General features: G+C 35.4%; 1 protein-coding gene across 1 annotated transcript in view; it reads right to left on the bottom strand.

Moving 5' to 3' along the window:
* The window catches only part of LOC127974662 (glutamate receptor ionotropic, kainate 2), a 192,828-nt gene that overhangs the window by 11,524 nt on the left and 159,770 nt on the right, over nt 1-21,534 (bottom strand). The window contains exon 15 of the mRNA XM_052578097.1: nt 9,531-9,756. Coding sequence (XP_052434057.1) covers nt 9,531-9,756 — 226 coding nt within the window. The remainder of the gene's footprint in view (nt 1-9,530; nt 9,757-21,534) is intronic.

Here is a 21,534-nt window from a genome sequence, read left to right as displayed (position 1 = left end):
GTAATGATGTGTGATTATAATTTTTTTGTATATTATATTTTATTGTAATTTAAATAAATATTGTACTGAATTTTAGCTTCACTGGAACAAATGTGTAATTTCCAATGTATTTAAATGCATACATACATATAAATATAAATATGTACGAAGTTCTACTTCAGGGTTATTACATTTAAAGTTAAATTACATCTTAATTTAATTGCAATTAACATTACAATCAATTTGCAGTCAAGTATACTACATGCACAATATATTATTTCTGTAACAAGCTCTATTTTTTAAAGTATGCTAAAATTCCCTTATTTTTTTAAGAAATGACATGTCATTATATACTTATGTCATTCCAAACCTGTCTTCTGTGGAACATGAAAGAGGATAATAGGGAAAGGGTTTCAGCTGTTTTTCACCATACAGTGAAAGTAAATGGGGTCCAAATGAATTTCATTGTATGGACCATCGTATCGTCCAATCATAGTGTTCCAATCATAGAGGTTTAGAATGATATGATGGTGAGGGAAAGTGGCTATTTTATACCAGAACAGAGGCAGAGCTGAATGTGAATTTACAGTGGATTGTCAGGGACTACAGCCTTCCCGAAACACCGCTCCCATTATTTTGAGGACTTTGTGCATTTCACCTGCTTGTCACTTTCAACTGTCTCAGTATAAAGCCAGACGTTCAACTGTGCCAATAATTTACATATTCTCATTTAAACATCTAATTAACCAGCACACCGAAATGCAGATGGTCCGAACACCGACCCTGTCTGTTCCCACACAGGTAACTTGCCAGAAGGACTCGGCCATCTCTCGCCACCTCGGTTTCAACATTAATACATCCTGCCGACTGTGTGCTGCTGAAGTCAACAAGATATATGCTAAACACACGCCTGTATGCAGCCTGCCTATGCTAACTGATTCCAAAAGGGTAGGATTAGCAATGGAAATGGCCTGTGCTGAGCTGTCTGGGAACGGCACACAGGGGAGTGATGATGCTAAACATCCTTTTCCGTGTGCCCTGCATTTGCTCTACACAATGCAATCCCATGACACGCGACTGACAAGCTAAAAACACCCTCACTGGGTTGTCTGTTAGACAGCATACCTGACAGATTTTAACCTGCTGAGTGACAAAGCATTAACGTCTGCGAGACGGGGCACTTGATAGCTGGATTTCACTGTCCATGTGGAAAAGCCTGGATAGCATCTTAAACCAGCACACAGACCTCCCTCCAAACCATGAAAGGATTAAGATGTTCTGAGCTGTTTAGTCCCTGACACTTCAACAATTTATGATTATATGCTTTATAGCACAATAGTGTCCGAACACCTGCATGAATATTCATAATTCACCTTTCGGAAAGCATGCTGCCTCCATCAGCCAGTTTTATTACTGGTGTAGAAGAGAACGAGGACGGGAAACAATAAGGAAAAGAGGGGGGTGGACAAGATTATGAAAAAATGCTAGCAAAGTTTCAAACTTATAAACAGCATGACTTATAGCGACAGAGCTTCGGTTTCAACATCTGCCCCCTTTTCAAATAGCTACAGGGGAAATGATTTGGTAGACTCAGTCCCTGATGGCATGGCCGCAGTCTGTTCAAGTCAAGTGAGTCATATTTATTTGCACAGCGCTTCTCGTAGTCGATGTTGTTTCAAAGCAGCCTTTCATATAAACAATGCATCAGACTGACCGTCTCATGCACGCAAAAACATCGTCTGGTTTCGCTAAAACGTCTGGGTGTCAGGGTGCACAAGACTATCCAAAACAAAGTCTTGTGAACATTGAGGGGTGTTAAAGTCAGCATGAAAGGAAAATTAACTATTTTCAATCTATTTTTCAAATGCATGTTATAACAGGGATATTCAATCAAAGTGGTCTGGTCTCTACATTTCCCAGCAATACTTGTTTTTGGAATAGTTATAGTTCCTTTTGGGCAACAATCTGGTTAAAGTAATTTAAGGTAAGGTAAAGTATAGTATAGTAATGTAAAGTAAAATTCTAAACAACCAAAATAGTCATTGTAGGTGAGGATTGTTGGCCCCCAGGAGCCAAAGCAACGGTGTCAGAATTAATGAATGAATGAATCATGCAGATATATGTATGACAGATAAAATATGCTGCGTTTTCATTTATTGCTTTCTTTTAGTAAAAAATACTATTTTGCTGCCCATGTTTCTGCTGCTGTTGTGAAGATAACAGTGTCATCTGCAGCTCTTGTCGCTCTGTATGCCTTTAGCAGGGGAGAGAAACAATGCACACAGAGCAGAAAGAGCTTGAATGAAGCTTGTTTGGCTCTAGATAAAAATATTAGAGGATACAGCACCAAAAGGACAGCATGTCAATGACGGTCAATGGCACCTCGACTGTACTTGCTTGACTTGTGAGAACAAACCTAATTGGTTCTTGCTAAGCATGGCATGTGAGAAATGACTACAACCTCTCTCAGGCTTCATTTAAAATACCTTCATTTGTGTTTCAAAGATGAATACTCTAGTCTTATGGGCTTGAAACAACATGAAGTAACTGGTGACAGAATGTTCACCTTTGGTTGAACTAAACCTTTATGGTGCATATAAAAACTGAACTAACTTTAATTGAGTCGTTCACCTGCCAGTCAGAGAGTCTCTTCCTAAATGAGCAGTTCTTGTTAAGAAGATGCTGCAAAATAGGAGCTAACTTTATACCAGTATTTAAAAAGTCAAATTAATCGGTGCAATGTGACTCTAGATCACTGATCCTGACTGAGGATCAATACTCAGCTCTCCGTTAAGATATGTAGCTGTCCATCTTTTAATCAGAATATTTCTTACCATCTCAGTATTGACATTCCCTGCAATACTGTCTCAGTAATTTTCTCATTGGACATTTACTTCCTCCCAGTCTAATGACTTGATAATGGTATCTGTAGTTTTTATCAGTTGTAATGCAAAGAACTTTCATTTGTTCCTGGAACTTTAATGATCATTTTTTGAGAAGTACTTCTAAATGACATATTTAAAATCTATAAAAAAAAAAAAAAAAAAAAAAAAATGTTTTTTTGTTCTGAACTTAAAACAGGTACACAACTGTTACTGGTGTGGTACCCTTTAAAAGGCACTAATATGTACACACAAAGAATAATTAATGAAATTATAGTATTTTTTCTTCATATTTTTAAGTCATATGGAATGTTTTTTTTTTTTTTTTTTTGGTTCTCATATTCATCTTTTTCCCATTTTTAACATGCCTTCCCATTTTCCCGTTTTAATATTGGCAGTCAACAATCCTATGCAGTTTTGTTGCATGGAACATTTCCAAGAACCCTGAACACTGAAAATTCCTTATGGGAATGTACAGTATATTATCTATAAGATAATTTATAATTTTACTAGATGAATATATACATTTATAACATATATAAAATCCCAATAGTAAACACAAATACCCAAGGTTTTTTTATTTATTTATTTGCTCTTATATGCTTTTATATGTAGCAACCAATCATGTCAACTACATATGTTATTTATTTATGCAACTAATTAAAAACATCATATATAAGACAAGTCTATGTGTGCGTGTGTGTGTGTGTATACAGTATATATATATATATATATATATATATATATATATATATATATATATATATATATATATATATATATATATATATATATATTAGGGCTGTCAAAAATAGCGCGTTAACGACGTTAATTAGTTGTTTGTTGTTAATTATGTCAATTTTTTTAACACATTTCACGCATGCGCAGTGTGACAATTTATTCAGGTCAGGAAAGTCTCGTCGATCTCTGAATTCACAAGATAGTAAAAAACAGCGGCGAGCGCCACGACGAAAACACAGCAGAAGCTTAACCCTCTGGGGACGGATTAGGCGGTACCGCCCAAAATGGCATACTTTTACAAATGTGTAGTTATCTCAAAAACTATTAATGCTAGAGAGATGCGGGTTTTTTTGCCGTCTTCCTCAGATTCCGCTGAAAACAGCGGTGTCCAGTTTGTATATTAAACACTTCCCTTATTGCGCAATACCACTGCGTAAACAGGCCAATGAAAACGATTGTGCTAGGCAGATTCAACACGCAACAGCCAATGGAAAAATTGCCGCTGGGAGGAGTCTTTTTCTAACCCAATCAGAGGAAGGTTATGTCTTCTAGCGATTCAGAGGACTCTGTAGCTCTGCTGTAGCCTTGTAAAAGCTGGCTGGACTAAAGTAAAAGACATGTAATCAATAAGCGTTCAGAGAATCAGCATCAGGGTGGAGAAAGCAGAACGCGATCGGAGTATTAGCGAGCACAAAGAGCTAAATTCGAGCGATCGGAGAATCAGCATCACGTGGAGAAAGCAGAAAGCTATCGGAGTGTTAGCGAGCACAAAGAGATAAATTCGTGAGAGATACAGCATTATTACAGAATTGTTTTATCAAAATGGCAAGCAGTAAAAGATTTACGGCAGAACAAGCTCTGGAACAGTTACTGGAAAGGCCTGGAGAGGCCTTGCTTTGCTCACTGGCATGCCTAGGACTGTTTTTAAAAAAAGTTAATTATTTAATTGTTCTTTACACATTTGATTAAACAATAACACATTTCTGTCAAGCAAAGAGTTTGAAAAAATATATTTTCTTTGTTCAAAAACTGTTCTATATTGTGTGTTTTTCAGTAATAAATGACAAAAATCAAATTTTCGTTTTTGAAATTCTCTGGTTTATTGTAAAATTTTTCACTCATACTTCCTTTATATAAACATATTGCATGCATGATTATGGTAGCTTAGGGTCTTCTGAATCCATAGATACCAAACACAGGGTGTTTCATCTCCTTTACATATGATTTATAAGCCCAAATATAAAAATAGAGAAAACAGACCAAAAAGGGCTTAGTCCCAAAAATAAAAAAAAACGCCTAGGACTGTTTGTAAATAAAGTTAATTATTTAATTGATCTTTACACATTTGATTGAACATTAACCCATTTCTGTCAAGCAAAGAGTTTGAAAAATATATTTTTGGGTCAAAAACTTTTAACTATTGTTGTGTGAGGTAGGATTTTCAGTAATAAATGACAAAAATCTCATTTTCGTCTTTGAAATTCTCTAGTTTATTGTACAATTTTTCACTCATACTTCCTTTATAGACATATTGCATGCATGCTTATGGTAGCTTAGGGTCTTATGAATCCATTGATACCAAATACATGGTGGTCCATCCTCATTACATATGGTTTATAAGCCGAAATGTAAAAATAGAGAAAACGGACCAAAAAGGGCTTAGTCCCCTAAGGGTTAAGGTTTTACCCCAGTTACTCTCAAATACATTCATGCCAAGCTCGATAAACAGAGACGACTTTGGTAGTTGATATGCTGGAGCTTCTTCCTGTTATAGCGTCCTGTGTTTCACACTGCACATGCGCAGAACGCATACATGCAATGCAGCGAAAATTACAGCTGTTTGGGAAAGCATATGCATTTTTACTTGGTTTTACTCTCACCTGAAGCCTTCAGAACGTGAAAATGTCGATCCTAAAGTATTGTGGCAGAGCAAATGAACATATCCCAAAAACAAGAGTGCCCAGAGTGCTGCTTTTGTGATGGTGGCGCATGTTTGTGTTTCTGAGTTCATTCTTTCGAGTTTCTCTATGCATAATTTCATAGATATGTGGCTATATTTAACCACTGGTTCACCTAAAACTCTTACACTATCTGTAGTTAAATGGCATGGTTTGATATAGTGCTCAGGTAAATTTGATCTAAGTAAATGTTAAACTTTTGAAATTCAGAAAACAAGAACCACATATTGATGAATCAATACATAAAAATTATGTATCTGTGTCCTGTTATTTATCTTTTGGTATGCATTTCAGAAAAAAAAAAATGGTTAGGATTCAGGTGTAATTGCAAATAGTGATTAATCGTGATTAATCCACTGAAAAGTCTGATTAATTTGATAAAACATTTTAATCATTTGACAGCCCTAATATATATATATATATATATATATATATATATATATATACACACACACACACACATTTAAATACATCTCCCTTTCGTGTTTAATATTATCGGTATGAATTGATAGGTTTTAGGGTAGATATACATGCACTGTACATGACATATTTCATATATGGAAACTGAATACGTATAGTACATTTGCAATTATTATTTTTTCATGCAAGAATAACAATACAGAGTACAGAGTCAGTACACAAGTGAGTATAAGATTTCTTCTTCTTCTTTTTTTCTGGTAAACAACTAAACTAAAATCTGACTGATGTTATGTTATTATGTTCTTCATTTAACTTTCAGTTTGGAAACTTCATGTTTCTCTTCTGGTTCTCATTTCATTTCACATTTTCCTACGCTTTTTTGTATGGTTATTTGTATGGTATTCTAATCGCAACAAGAATATATTTTAAAGTGCCTTTTATAATTTGCACACAATAAGTGGCATATGGCCAGTAGTGGGAAGCCTCTGGGCACATGTCCAGTCAGCGGGCTGGTTAAGCTCTATACATCAAAACTGAATGAACATATTAGCCACACAAAGCCACATAATGCTGAACACAATACACCAGTTCATACATAGCACACTGAACGATTGAAACAAAGCTAACAGTGTACATTCATTGGCTGATTGGCATGGTGCCTGAGATAGAGGAGTCAGGCTTCAGAAGTGCCCAAGATGCCTTTGATCCTCACATTAAGGTGCATTTTCCATTCGTGGTTATTTTGGTCCTTTTGAAAGCAATGTAATGGATCATGCTGTTTTATATCAAATACGATCACATGCTGAGGTCATTTGTTGCGTATGTAGCTTTGAGGACCAAGTTATTCCACTGCCATTTCCTTCCTCTCTCTTGCAAGTGAACAGTGTTGTCAGGAACACATTTCTAGTTACGATATCACTTTCCCCATTAAGTAGTAGTGTAATTGGCTAGAAATAAGATTTCAGTAATAATATTGCAGTTACTATCCATAAACTAGCTTGTTCCTAGGTTCCTTTTGTTGTCTCAACCTCTACAGATTTGAAATCAATCATCAATCCAATAATCAATTCCAGTTTTATAATAGTCATTCACAATGTCACCTCTGCAGCAATCTAGGTAGGGAGATGGAAGAGTTTACATTTAGTGGCTGGAAATATGACCTTTTTTTTTTTTTTTTTGTGAGAAAATTTGAAAAGAACATTGTTGTCAAATTTAAATCGTGGCATTATGTACTCTTGGATTACAAGGCTTGTCCATCCACATCCCTTTTAGCTAGATACACATTACTTTCACCTATTATCAAAAGCTTTTCTAGAATCTAGTGTGATTTTTGACAACATACATATACAATCATGAAATAATTTTACCTGGGAAGCAGCAGCATTATAAATGCAATTAGCATGAGGCTACACTTGGTAGTTTCCTGCTATCGGGATTATCAAAAATACAGGTTTACAACTAGGAAACCCAGCGTAGGATGGGTCTTAAGACAAAAGAAAGATTATTAACATGCAGTGAATGTTTATATGGTTGCCAATGAATGGGATGCTACAAAGTATTCAAAACCTGTTGGAATTAATACGATTTCCTTAAGAATCTGGCCAGAAAAACTCGAAAGAAAAAACAGAATTACAACTTCACAAGTAAGAAGTAGGACATTTCCACATAAAAATAGCATGTGAAGGCAACATGATAATATGTTTTTACTCAAAACTCACTGTAAACTACCATTGGATATTTGTAATAACTTCTGATTGCAATCTGAGGTGGATTTTGATCATACAATGAGGCAGAAATATTTATTTGTGTCATTTTAGAATAAGCTACAGCTTAGTATTTCTCAGGTAAACATACGTATTATTATTACTTTTTTATTATTTAATTTTTTTATTGATGAAATTATTTGTTTATTAGCTTCATGTTCCCTGTGTAGAAATCTGTGTAGTCAGTGCAGGAAGCCAATAATGCTCATCAGATCACATTATTGACTAGAACAATTACAGAAATTACGATTATAAGTAAAAAATTGTAAAGACTATATACCTTAACACTTACAAAGATACACACACATGAAGTCAGAAGAGGAGAAAGTGTGAATTTACTAATGTTGTATACTGTAATGAAAAACTAGTTCAACAAATTACTGCTGACAGGGAATAAAACGTAAAGCAATAATATTACTTTTCAAAGTAGTAACACATTTTTTGAGTAAAAAAGGCTAACTCTGCAAATGAAAATCTAATTTTATTTTTTAATACTTGTGGTACCATGTCTATTCTGTGCACTATGTGTTCTAGAGGAATATGAAGAAAGTCATAGACACCTTAATTCCCTCTTCTACAAACCCACGATAAGGAAAGTCTTTTAGGGTCATTGTGTTAAGATATCATGTACGTAGCTGTATCATGTACAATTTCTGGATGTTTTCAGACTCCAGTCTTACTGGGGACAGTTGTTTTTTTTCTGCTGCTGACACAGCCTGCAGCTGCATGTATAACAGGATTAAGACAATCTGCTTCTGAGACTGATAATCTTATGCACAGGAGGGGAAACGCCTCACGGTTTCTCTTTTCATTTATTTATCTCATCCATTCGTCTATTTCATGCACGTTTGCCTCGGGGTCCGCGTTTCTGCACATTCACTGAGGTGCTGAGCGGCGTTCAGAGACGCTAACCTCAACTGCTTCACCTTCACCGACAGAGCCAGACAGTCATTAATCAAAATGAAATGAAGATTTGAGTCGACGCTGCAGTCTGAGAGAAACACACTTTGAGGAGAATACACTTCTGCATGGCAGAGATGTGTTGATAAATGACTGTGTCTCTCATTTCAATCAGTCTGTTCAATGATTCATGTTTTCGTTGAGATGTCTGACAAATACTTTTTGAAAGGTTAAGCCGCTGAGACTAAGTGTTTTGGCAAAATAGAAATCGTTTTCAGTTGATTATGCAAATGTGTTCAGCTCTGGGCTTTAAAGAGAGATTTCTACCTGATTTAACCCACATAAAATAATTTTGGTGCTATAAATTAGTGCTGTTTGGTGTTACAAAGTATATATATATATGGGAAAATAAATCTACGCATCGCGAATCGAGAAATGATTCAGCATCGATTCTGAGATTTTCCGAATGCATCGCGATTCTTTCTTGAATCGATTCTGAGCTTAGTTTTGAACAGCAGATGGCACTGCATGCTTTAGGAACACCCCTACTCTGCTCGTTCCCAAAATCCTTACAGACGCTTGAACCTAAAATAATTATTCATAAAATTCAAAAAGGTTGAAGCAAATTACAAAGGTGTTCACAGTGGGCTGTGTTTACATGAATCTTGCATCATAAAAAACATTCTAAGTGAAATGACATGACTCAGCAGAACGCACAAGCACTCTTTAGCAATCTTCTTCATGAGCATTTGAGTGTGCAGATAAAAACTAGATTAGAGCGCCATCTGCTGTTAAAATCTAAGCTCAGAATCGATTCCAGAGGAATCGCGATGCTTTTTGAAAATCTAAGAATCGATCCACTGATAAATTATTCAAATATGCCTTACCCATTGGGGTGCCGACTCCGTAGGCCTTGGAGTCTATGAGGCCTCCGATCTGCGTGAGGTTGCAGTTGCGCTGAGTGACAAATTCGATGGTGGTGGACTCCATTAGGAAAGCATAATCAGAGGTGAGCACACGTTCAATTCCTTCCTCGATGCTCTTCACCATCACCGAATGTCTTCGACTGCTCATGAACTCCCACATCTTGTCATACGTGGAGATCTTCGTTTTCTGGGACAAGAAGTCAAATTCATTATCAGACTTTTAATACACAAATGCTGTTTGACAGACAGTATGCTTTCCCTCTAATCTGACATTACATTTAAACATATCAATAATAAACAGTAAAGAAAACTGGGAATAAACAGACCAATAAATTTGAGCCAAAACCAACAACAACAACAAAAAAGAACTCTAATAATAATAACAATAATACTAAATCACAAACTGCAGTACCAAATGTTCTAATCTTAAACATAATCTATTTGGATAGACACTGGAACCCACAATAGCAAACTATTGACAACTTCTAAAATTAGCATGGACATACTTTAGAAATAAACTTTCATTTATCACTAAATTATATAGAAAGTGTTTTTAGAGAAATGCCTTTTTAATGACAACTTATTTTGTAATTGAAATCAATAGGAGCTAATAAAAGTAAAGTCATTTGCACTCTTTGTATGAATAACTTTTGTTACCTGCATCATGTTTCACTCTTTTACTGATTTGTGTTTAAACTGACATTGGCTTTGACCAGTTTTTAGAAATATATATATATTTGTAAAAGTCAAATTACTTAAACATATGGAAAAATAAATAAATAATTAAATAACTGTGGTATAACATACCATATAACATAAAAATAATTAATATCATGAATTATAAAAATAAAACTGTATCTGCTTGAATCCACAATTATGAACATCAAACGATTCACAAATATTTGTCTCTAAAGTCGTATGCCTGAAATTTTAATGAGATCACATTGAATTATCAATAAACCACCCACAGACCAGCTTTTCTCGCTCACATTGCTCTCTTGCTGGGTACGCAAAGCATATGCAGGTATTTTTCAAAATAATCTTTTTGAGAAAAATGTCATATTTTTGCCCCTTTTACATGATTACTACGGCACAAATTGTGGCAGAAGCGCACAAATCTGTTTATGACTAATCCTGACTAATCTCCAAAACTGAAATGTGTACCGACAGCATGCAAAATTCAGCATACAAAATAATACCATCTTATTCCAGCAGAACTACAAATAAACCCCCTAATCAACTTAGATATTAAGGTTAGTAGCTAAAGAAACTGTTGTCAATTACAAAGAATCTTCAACCATTTTAAACTCAGGTCTTTTTGTGCATCTGAGAACACATCTGCTGGCATTTGAAACCTAATTAAGTCACATACTCAAGGTCCTGCCTGCCATTATTGTGTGTAATGACTTTCTGTGGCCAGTCGATATTTTAGATCAACTGGGTGATTTGCCAAGTGCCTATCAGAATCTTCTGGGGTTACCCTTGACAAATCAGCCGATTGCACATGTAGACTATACCTGCTGATGAAGCAAAACCATGGGGGCTGAGATATATACAGGTAGACAGAAAGAAAGAGATGGAAATGAAAATCTCAAGGAATAAATAACCAAATGCATATTTCTTATCATTGGTGTATTGTAATATTCAACTTATACATAGATTTTTGTGAAGGCAGTCCACTAGGTTTTGGAGCAGAGCTTACCATTGGACCATATGCAATAAAATTGCTTCTTGATACCGATCAAACCCCACAATTCTTTAAATGTGAGGTGAGGAAAGTCCCTCTGTGTCACTTCTCTAGTATTTCTCTCTCATTTTCATGCCATTCTTCCTGTGATGCTATCTGTGTATTTTGGTTGATTGTGTGGATTGATTAGAAGTGATTTGTCGAAGAATTTGATCATGCTGAAGTGTTCACAGATTGCACAACTTTAATCTGCTCTTGGTTCTCAATCTGTTCTGAGGCTTTGATTAATTTACTGCACACTACAATCAGACGCGAAGCATCCTCCTCTGTTGCTGTTATTCTTACAGATGACAAGAGAATGAAATTGGAACAAATTAATGATCTGTTATGACTTTGATAAAAATGGTAGAAAAAATTGGTTGCTTCTGATAAATAGATGCTATTTTGGAAGTAATATGCTTTTTTAAATAAAAGAAGGACATGTTCCAGATTGAAAATATTCAACCAGCTTTTTTGACTGTAAAGGAACACCTATCAGCTTTTACTGAGAAACATACAACAAAACACACATTCTTGATGTAATGGAAGTGAAGAAATAAACATATGAGCCTGTTGTTGGCTCCTGTGTGGACATTTTATTTTCCATTCTGCCTAGATAGTATTGCAGGGATGACATATTTATGTAGGCCAAAACCTGGAAACAAATGAGCTTTTTAGCACTTCTGGTTCCATCGTTCCAAAGTCAATGGGTTTTTCTAACAGGTTTTTGGTAAATGCTGAAATAAGATCTGTAGTGAAGACATGATCAAGATATTTTATTATTTCACTAAATTATATAAGATAACACCATGAGATTGTGTAAAGCTTTTAATTATCTTGAAAGAGGCCATTGCTAACAAGTGTCTAAAAATGTCTGTTAAAGGGGTACTCCACCCCAAAATCAAAATTTTGTCATTAATCATTTAGCCCCATGTCGTTCCAAAACTGTAAAAGCTTTGCTCATCTTCAGAACACAATTTAAGATATTTTGGATGAAAACCGGGAGGCTTATGACTGTCCCATAGACTCCAAGGAAGTTACACTGTCAAGGTCCTGAAAAGTATTAAAAGCATCATCAGAATGTCAACCGCAACGATATGAAGTGACAATAATACTTTTTGTACATGAATGAAACAAAAATAACTTTTTTCAACAATTCCTTGAAATACGGTTGACAGGAGACAGTTGACAAAGGATTTGTTGAATAAAGTCATTGCTTTTGTTTTATTCGCTGATACTGATAACAGATGGACTATTCTGACGGTCTTTCAAACTTTTCTGGACTTTGGCAGTGTAACTTACTTGGCGGTCTATGGGACAGTCAACCTCAAGGTTTTCCTCCAAAATATCTTAAATTGTGTTCCGAAGACAAATGAAGCTTTTTCAGGTTTGCAACAAAATGGGGGTAAGTGATTAATGGCAAAATTTACATTTTGGGGTGGAATATCCCTTTAAATAAAGACTGAAAGATAGTTCAAAAGGTAATTGTTGATGATGATAAAGTCATGTGACTGTGTAGTTCATTTATAGCTTACAAGTTTAACTCAAGTTGTGTTCATTTGTGAAGATTCTAAAAAAAAAAAAAAAAAAAAAAAAGAAAAGAAAAAAGACTCACTTAGTTTGTCTTATTTTCTGCAATAATCCAAAATCCAATGGGCAAATCATATTGGGTATTGGTTGAGGGAACCAGGGTGAATTTCTGGGTTGGCATAAAAATATTCCTCATCACTGGACCACTTTGTTGGCTGGGACAGTGGTGGTGCTTAAAAAATGACTTGCGGTTCAAATTCCCAGACAATTAAACAGTATGCTGAACCCATGTTAACTATCCTTTACTTCATGCAGTTGAGGCTTAAACTGCCATAGAACAACTTCAAACCATCACATTAATATTAAAATGAAGCACTCTAAAAGGACAGATAAGGATCTTAATTGATGTCTAAATGTGTCCACATCTCTGCCTAAGAATTCAGTCCTAGAGTATCCAGAGCTGAATGTTAAGCAGTACGAGCTTACATTAAAGTGAAATGGCCCATTATTTCTTAATAAACTTTAATGTTGTGTAAAACACATTTAATCAGTGTTTAAACTCCACTTATCATATGTGATGGTGAAGTACTACTACATAAAGTGTCATACTAAAACAAAAGTCTAGGACGCTTTAGGGGGGCGTATTTGAGCTGAAATACAATGCAGTTCTCATAGTTTTTTTATGCTGGAGGAGTAGCATAAATATATTTAAATGCATTTGCATTTTTTCCATATTAAATAGTGTGTTATTACATTGTTATAACATGGAAATTCCATCAATTACCATTGATGTTCTGATTTGAACATATACTTTATACAGAAATCAATTCAAGTAACTTTATATTTAAAAATCAGTCAAGAAATAGTCAAATTAAATAAACCTGTTAAATGCATTAAATAAGACAAAGGTATTAAACGTGTTTAATCAAATTGCAATTATTACATATTTATTAATGTGTCATTCTGTTATAAAGTAATGCAATCGGGAAAAATCAAATTTTTGTAGAACGTTAATGGAATCATTCCAACTGCAAAAAAACTGCATCAAAATTGTGATCTCAATGTCATTTTTCAATAATTATTTATTTTCTCACAACTTATTGATATAATCATGTGTACAAATGTTTTCACTACTGGCCTGGAGTTTTTCTGTATATGTTTAGCTTCAATAATAATTATATTCCACCATGAACATACATTTTTGTTGACATTCCAAATTATAAACTATATTTTGCACACAAATCAATTCAAATAACTGTCATTACCAGCACTTAAAAATCACAGAAGGAACAGTCAATTAAATAAATGTGTAAAATACATTAACTAAACAATTGTTTAATTAATTGCACTTTAAAAAAATAAATAAATAAATGTGATTTTAACAGTAAAAGACTGTAAAAAAAAAATGCTACAGTAAAAACCTGTTAATTGGTTAACAGTAAGTTTCCATACTATATACGATGAATAAATGTAATTACATTTAATGTAATTTTACAGTAAAATACTGTTAAAAATATGGTTTTGGTAAGCGAAAAAGGAAAAGTCATAGTATAATTTACAGGGGAAAAAAATAATTGACACTCCTAGAATTCCCTACATGACACTTCATATTTTTTTTACAGTGTGCAGTTGTGAAACATTCATTTTGCTAATACTATTTTTCATATATTATATATTTCTGTGCTGTAAACAATGTATTGAGCCATAAATCTAGCAAAAATTATAAGACCATCTTACTGTAAATATCCTCACTAAAGCTTTGAGTTCTCCAGCACACAGTGCTGTGTAGATTGCTCATCTTTTTTTTTTTCTATGTGAGATATTCCACAGAGAGGCCGAGTGCAATGAATGAGATCAGTCCAAAGCAAACATCTCATGGCCTTACCCATAGCTCAGCCACTGATAATGATGCTGGAAACTGCAGCAGGCAGGTGGCTGTCCATTTTAATTCACATTCTCATTATAATGACACACGTAGGAAGGCGACAGTGCGGCAGTTTAACAGAATACATCTCTCACACAGACCAAAATGTAAAGATATTTAAAAAAAGCTGCTTACTTTTCATTTTACAAAAAGCAGACTAGTAGCTTGTGCTGTGAGAAAGAACCACAGAGATGTAATGTGCACAAGGAAAGGAGCATTCAGAGGGAAGGGAGGTTGATTATGTATGCATGTTTGTGTGTGTGCGTAATGGCACAAATACTCTTGGGTCTCTATTGTTAGACTCGTCAAAATGCCTTTGATTAGGCCTCATATAAATACTTAACAAATAACTGCATCTTTTTGAAATATCAGATGTGCCTTGTCTATGTATATACACTAGCCACCACATAAAAAAAAAAAAGGTAACACTTTAGTATAGGGTCCAATTCACACTGATAACTAGTTGCTTATTAGCATTTGTATTATTAACATATTGGCTGTTTATTAGTGCTTATAAAGTACATATAATGCATGACATCCACAATCCTACCCAATTCCCTAAACTTAACAACTACCTTATAAACTATGAGTAAGCATCAAATATGGAGTTAATTGAGGCAAAAGTTATAGTTAATGGTTAGTTAATAGTGTGAATTGGACCCTAAAATAAAGTGTGATCAAAAAAGAATTGAAATGTTAATTGATTCTAGCAAAAAGATTTCATGAAAGTGCAGATTTTGGAAAACTCCAGCGCACTGCCTGATCTGAGCACTCGGATGTCAAAGGACAGAACAACAGAGATTGATGAAGATCTGGAAATCTCTGAGCAGAATACTAATAATGCAGTCCTCCTACTGTATGTACAGTAGTAACACTTTCACTTTACTACCATAGTGGCTGTTTATTAGTACTTAATAATGCACATTAAGACACATGAAAACACAGGCACACAAACTGAAAATTCCTGTAAAATCTGTGTTTTTTTTTAGGTAGTAAACATTCTCATGGTTCTGAATCGTGCTCAAATTGGTATGGCAAAATTGATACCATCATTATTATTTACAGCTGAGCAGATGAAACTCATGGTTATGGTATGGGGTGGGTCATTTCCAGAACACATTTTAAGTGGTTCACAAAACCACAATGCATTGGGTCAGCTAACTGAAACATTTCATAATTCAGAAGGAGGGCTTTCAACAAGTGTTTGAGACATATGTTCAAAGTTTGGATTAAATGAAAGTATAGCAACAATTTGAGAATGGTGGATTTTCACTTGTGTTGGTAACGAATACTGACATTTTTTAGTACTATAACAACACTTCTACACACTTGCAAAATTACATTCAATATTTATTCACAGACATTCATTGTTGCCATACTATAAACAATAGTATAATTATTAAAAATGTACTCCTTATTGTAATACCAGATGTTCCTTTATTTAAAAAATGAATATATATATATATATATATATATATATATATATATATATATATTTTTTTTTTTTTTTTTTGTAAAAAAAAAATCGCCACTTAGTATCAACTACTGTCACTTCAATAAAAAAAAATAAAAAAATTGACAAGACAAAACAGTGTCATTTTTGTGTTTTTTAAATTTGTTCTAGTAAGAAAAAGGATTCAGCCATTTTATTCCAAACGATTTCAGCTGAAACTTCCAGCACAGAATGAACAGTGATTTGAGATGTGCTTGGAAGGGTTAAATCACAAGGGTCTACAAACATCATTGCATCTCTCCACAGGTGGGGCTGCTCTCTTTAACTGCTGCTCCGATTCCATCAGGAGCTGTGATTCACTTCCTCCGACTAGCTCATCTCAAAGGTCCAGGGGTCCTCCTCATAGGACCCCAAGAACAGAAAAACTCACTGAGGACTGATAAGACCGATATTGCAGAGGAAATATGAGAATCTGCTGGTGAGGGTTTTGAAATGGGGAACTGGCCTCACGTTCCACAAAAACATTCTCTACAAATGAAAATGACGATGAAAGCAGCAGAGACGGTCAGCAAACAGTTTCTTCCCGACTCTTACAGAGAGACAGATGTGACTGAGGAACAGCAGCCTAGAAAGCGAGCAAAAGGTGTGCTCTTCTGTGTGAAAGGTTGTTTTGATACTGAAGGATAAGAGAGAGGAAAAGAGAGAGCGAGAGAGAGGTCGGGCTGCTTTCCCAGTGAGCCTGCTCCTCTTTTTGATCATAATATCTTTTGAAGCATAGAATGTGGCATACTAGACGTGACAGATAATAAGATGCCTCAGAGCAGAGAAGGACAAAGAAAGCAAACCTCCAGAGAAGGGGAGGACTATATCTGGCCAGTACGTGTCTGCTGTGTTCTCCACCTGCTTTCATGGGTTAGATTATTCTATAATTTAATGTGTCAGCCTTAGGGCAGTATGTTCAGCACGGGGAGCGCTTGGCTTCCAGATGGAGGCCGCCTAAAATGGCCATAATCTCTACTACTATGATATAGTATCAACATTTAATGACACATTACTAAAATCAAAAGTTGTATTTGTTTACCCTGTAAAGCTGGTTATTTGAAATATCAAAAAGGCCTAAACTGATCAAAAATATTAAATGCGGCTGCCAAAAAATATTCTTAGAATACATTGCAATACGATAACGGCTGGGAGAATAACTAATAAACGTTCCTCTAAAGCAAGATGTAATACATTTGATACACACTAAAAACGTATGCATGGGCAATCAAGAAAATCTAAATTGCTTCGGCCACATATACATATATATATATATATATATATATATATATATATATATATATATATATATATATATATATTCATCTTGAAATTTTACTAGCAATAAAATAAAATAAAAATCTGCATGAAAAATATAGGGCCCTATCTTGCACCCAGCGCAATTGACTTTGTACACCAACGCATGTGTCATTCCTATTTTGCACCCGTGCAAAGCGCGCTTTTCCCTCCACAGAAGCACGTCGCTAAACTAGTGAATGAACTTGCGCTCCCTTGGCGGTTCGGCGCAAAAAAGGAGGCGTGTTCCGGTGCAAACAATCCCTGGTGCTATTTTGCTGTTCCATTAAACAATTGCGCCACTGACCAGAAAAAACCTAGTCTAAAGTCAGTGGCGCGTTGCGCGTTGTTCATTATGCTATTTTAAGGGCGCATGCTTGACCATAATGTATAGCGTGCACAACGTGCATACACTTTGCTCATGTAATCTACACAGATGCAACAGTTATTTTTGCAAATCATAAATTGTTACTAAAAAAAAAAAATAAAAAAAAAAATATTAACACGTGAGATGACGGAAATCATTGTGGTGTGCCACGAAGATGTGAAAAAATAGGCATAAATCTAGCTTACAAATTATTCAGGCTAATTGTAGTAATTAAGGATCAGACCTGTTGGCCAAATAGTGGCAAGACATATGTGTATATAAGTACATCTGACAAATTGTGGCTATTTCCTCCCACGCCTGTTTAACCGACGCTATTTTGGGTGGGTTTCTCCCATCCCCATACAACACAACTTCTCTGTCTTTCACTGCTCTTACAAGAACATCAGTCTCCTCGGCTGTGAACCGCTCCTGGCGTGCGCCTGGTAAATACGCCATAATAATAGCAATCCATAATGGAACTTGCGCACCTGCTTTTAAAGGGAATGTTGGATGAAGTTCTGATTGGTTTATTTCATGTTACGCCCAAACCACACCTATGAATAATGAAGCTACTTCAGACCAACCCATTTTAGATTTGCGCCGGGCGCAAGAGCCATTTATCCCGCCTGGAAAATAGCAACAGCGCCGAGACCCGTCCACAAAGTTACTTGCGCTTCGCGCTTTGACACAGATCTTTTTCAGATCGTTAAAATAGGGCCCATAAAGATTAAGCTTTTTTTTTTTTTTTTTTTTAGTTACTACAACATTACTGTAGTAAAAATAAAAAATGTTTTACTGCGTTTATACTTGTTAAAACACATTAGCGTAAACATGGATTGACTATGCGACCACCATATAATATGATTAAATGTTAACAAATTAAGTGTATTAGCAATCATAAATCAAAGAAGAAAATATATTTTACCTAGGTGATTATGATCACTCAAATGCAGTTTCGGGGTTTTTGAATTGCTAGGCTGCTGTCTGTATGCACAGGCTATTTAAGTGCGGTCTATTGGCTATGACTAAGGCAAATGCTAGCCCCCTTTCTCCGTCCCACCTGTCTCAGACCTCAAATACCTGAAATATCAGCCTTTATAGACATAGTGCTTCTTACGTAAATAACATGCTATATTTGTTCAAAAATCAAGATTTTTAACTGCTGCAAGACTTTGTTCAGCTGCTGTGCAGGCCAGGGTTGCCAGGTTTTCACAACAAAACCTGCCCAATTGTTACAAAAAAATAGCCCAATCGCGTTTCCATCTCTGAGTCCCCCATTAAAAATTGCGTTCATGGTGGTAAATATACACATTTTTGGCAGGGTTCCCCTTGTAAATTCACATTCCAGAAGTTAAATATCATGTTGTTGAGGTTCCTTAAATCTGCACACTTGGCAACACTGCTGCTGTGGAACTTCAGTTCATTCTGGCTCTGATTCAATCGAGATAGAGTGGGTGGAGTTATGAGGTTTTACTGACAGTTTGAGCGGATACAACAAGATTTTAGTTACAAGCTCTATTTAATGTTTCATTGGCTAAATATTTGTAAAACAGATAGAGGTAAAGGCTGATTAATACCACAGATTTATTTATGAGACCTACCTGTGCACGTGTCTGACAAACACCAATGATTATACATATGAGTGAAGTCAGACGCTTATATATAGATATAAATATAGATGGAAATAACATTTTTAAATTCATGAATTATGTTTCCATCTTTGTTGCCACAGTTTTGGAGTGCCTTTTTCTGTTCTAAAGAGGGGGGCATCTCAACACTCTTGACCATATAGTGTATGCACAAGTCATTGGTCGTACATAAGCTTACTGTACAAACAAGCTGGATTTCATTGTCAATGTATTCAGTATTGTCAGAATTAGCAAACTCTTTTTAATGGACAGTTTCTCTTTCACGTTGGAAAAGACTCTTGCTATGTAATTTAGTTAAAGTTAGCTAACTGGTTGACATGTTTATAGCAAACCTGTATAATCTGGTTTTAATGACAGATACTTAAAGTAAACTCTATCGCCCCCTCAGGGATGTCACTGCCAGATAAAAGAACACACATTAAGCTTGCTGGAGTGTGTTTCTCAAACATTTACGCAGCATAATAACTCTCATCGAGCATGTTTCAAAGTAAAATCCCACAGACTACCCAAAAAGTAATCATTTTTACAGGACAGGTGAAGTATATTGAGGAACATAGTGCATAACGGAGTGATCAAAGGATTATAACTGTGAGCTCCCATTAGTGCTGGCATCCAGCTCAAACTCCCCAGTGTCTCATCAGACATTCGCTAGCGGCCATTTCAATAAACCTCAGAATATATTACTCTTTTTTTATTTTTTTATTCATCAATAAAACAATAAGATGCTAAAATCCAACAACAGTTTTGAGGGCTTGAGAATGCAGTAATTTGAAATAACCATTCTGAACTCTTCAGAAGAATCCCATACAAGTGGCCTAACATGACAGCATTCCCAGACCATTTCACTGTTAAGTCTGATGTTGTAAAAAAAAAAAAAAAAAAAAAAAAAAATATATATATATATATATATATATATATATATATATATATAATACAAAATAGTTTTTACAGATTCTATTTTCAGTGTATATTATCACAGAAGCAAACAAGAGTTTATATGCATTAACAGTGCTACCAAAAATTCATAATCTTAAAATTTACCTCCATCTTAAACTTTACCTCAGATCCGGCCCACATCTGACCAGTGTTAATTCCATGCAGGCCAAATGTGGGCTGGATCTGGGTGAAAACTGCTTTCTGTCTGGGTTGGGTCTGGACTGTATAAGACTCAGGTGTGGCTCAGATATGGGGATTCTGGTTTACTTAAGCCTGAGAATTGGCACCAATAATAAAACCTGTTTTGGCCTGGCCCAGTTAAGGGTGATTAACTGGGTGAGATTCGGGCCAGTTATGGCCTATGTGTGGCCCTTGTCTTTAATCCAGTTCTGGGCCAATTTAGGGACATCATTTTTTGCAGCACTTGGGCCAAAGGATCTGGGCCAGAAGACATTTGCTATCTCTCAATCGCTTAATCTGAGACATTCTTGTCTTCCCCTGCACCATCGACACAATGGCGGACAGCTCCCAGCTCAATTAGGGCGGGTCTAAGGTAAGACGGCCTTGTCAATCAACTATCATGGAAAGGACCTGGGCAGAACTAAGTCATTTTGACAGGGATCTCATAACAGCCGGATTTTTAAATATGGATTTAAAAATTGCATCTGATGCCCCCTTTAATATAGGCATCGGGGAGGCCATGACCCCAGAAACTGTAGTGTGCACTATGACTTTTGTGTTATAAATAAAAATTGGTCAAACTGTAAATATCCTTTGGGATAGTATTCTTACTAAAAATGGGGTAAAGCTTTTGTGCATATTATGGTAAATCAAGAAAGAATGATCTCATTCATTAATACTTCCATGTATTCAGGCAAAGATTTTACACGTGTGCATGCATTGGAATATGTTCTTAGCCCTATTCTAATCTTAATGCATTTGGAGAATTCTAAATGAGTGACCACATACAGTACCCACAGATTAGTAATTTGCATAAAACACATCCAGACCATTTCCATATCCTTTACTGTGTTTGACCAAACAT

This window comes from Carassius gibelio, chromosome B16 (genome assembly GCF_023724105.1).
Source record: "Carassius gibelio isolate Cgi1373 ecotype wild population from Czech Republic chromosome B16, carGib1.2-hapl.c, whole genome shotgun sequence".
Lineage (NCBI taxonomy): Eukaryota > Metazoa > Chordata > Actinopteri > Cypriniformes > Cyprinidae > Carassius > Carassius gibelio.
Note: the sequence above shows the minus strand (reverse complement) of the source record. Positions and strands in the feature narration are given on the sequence as shown.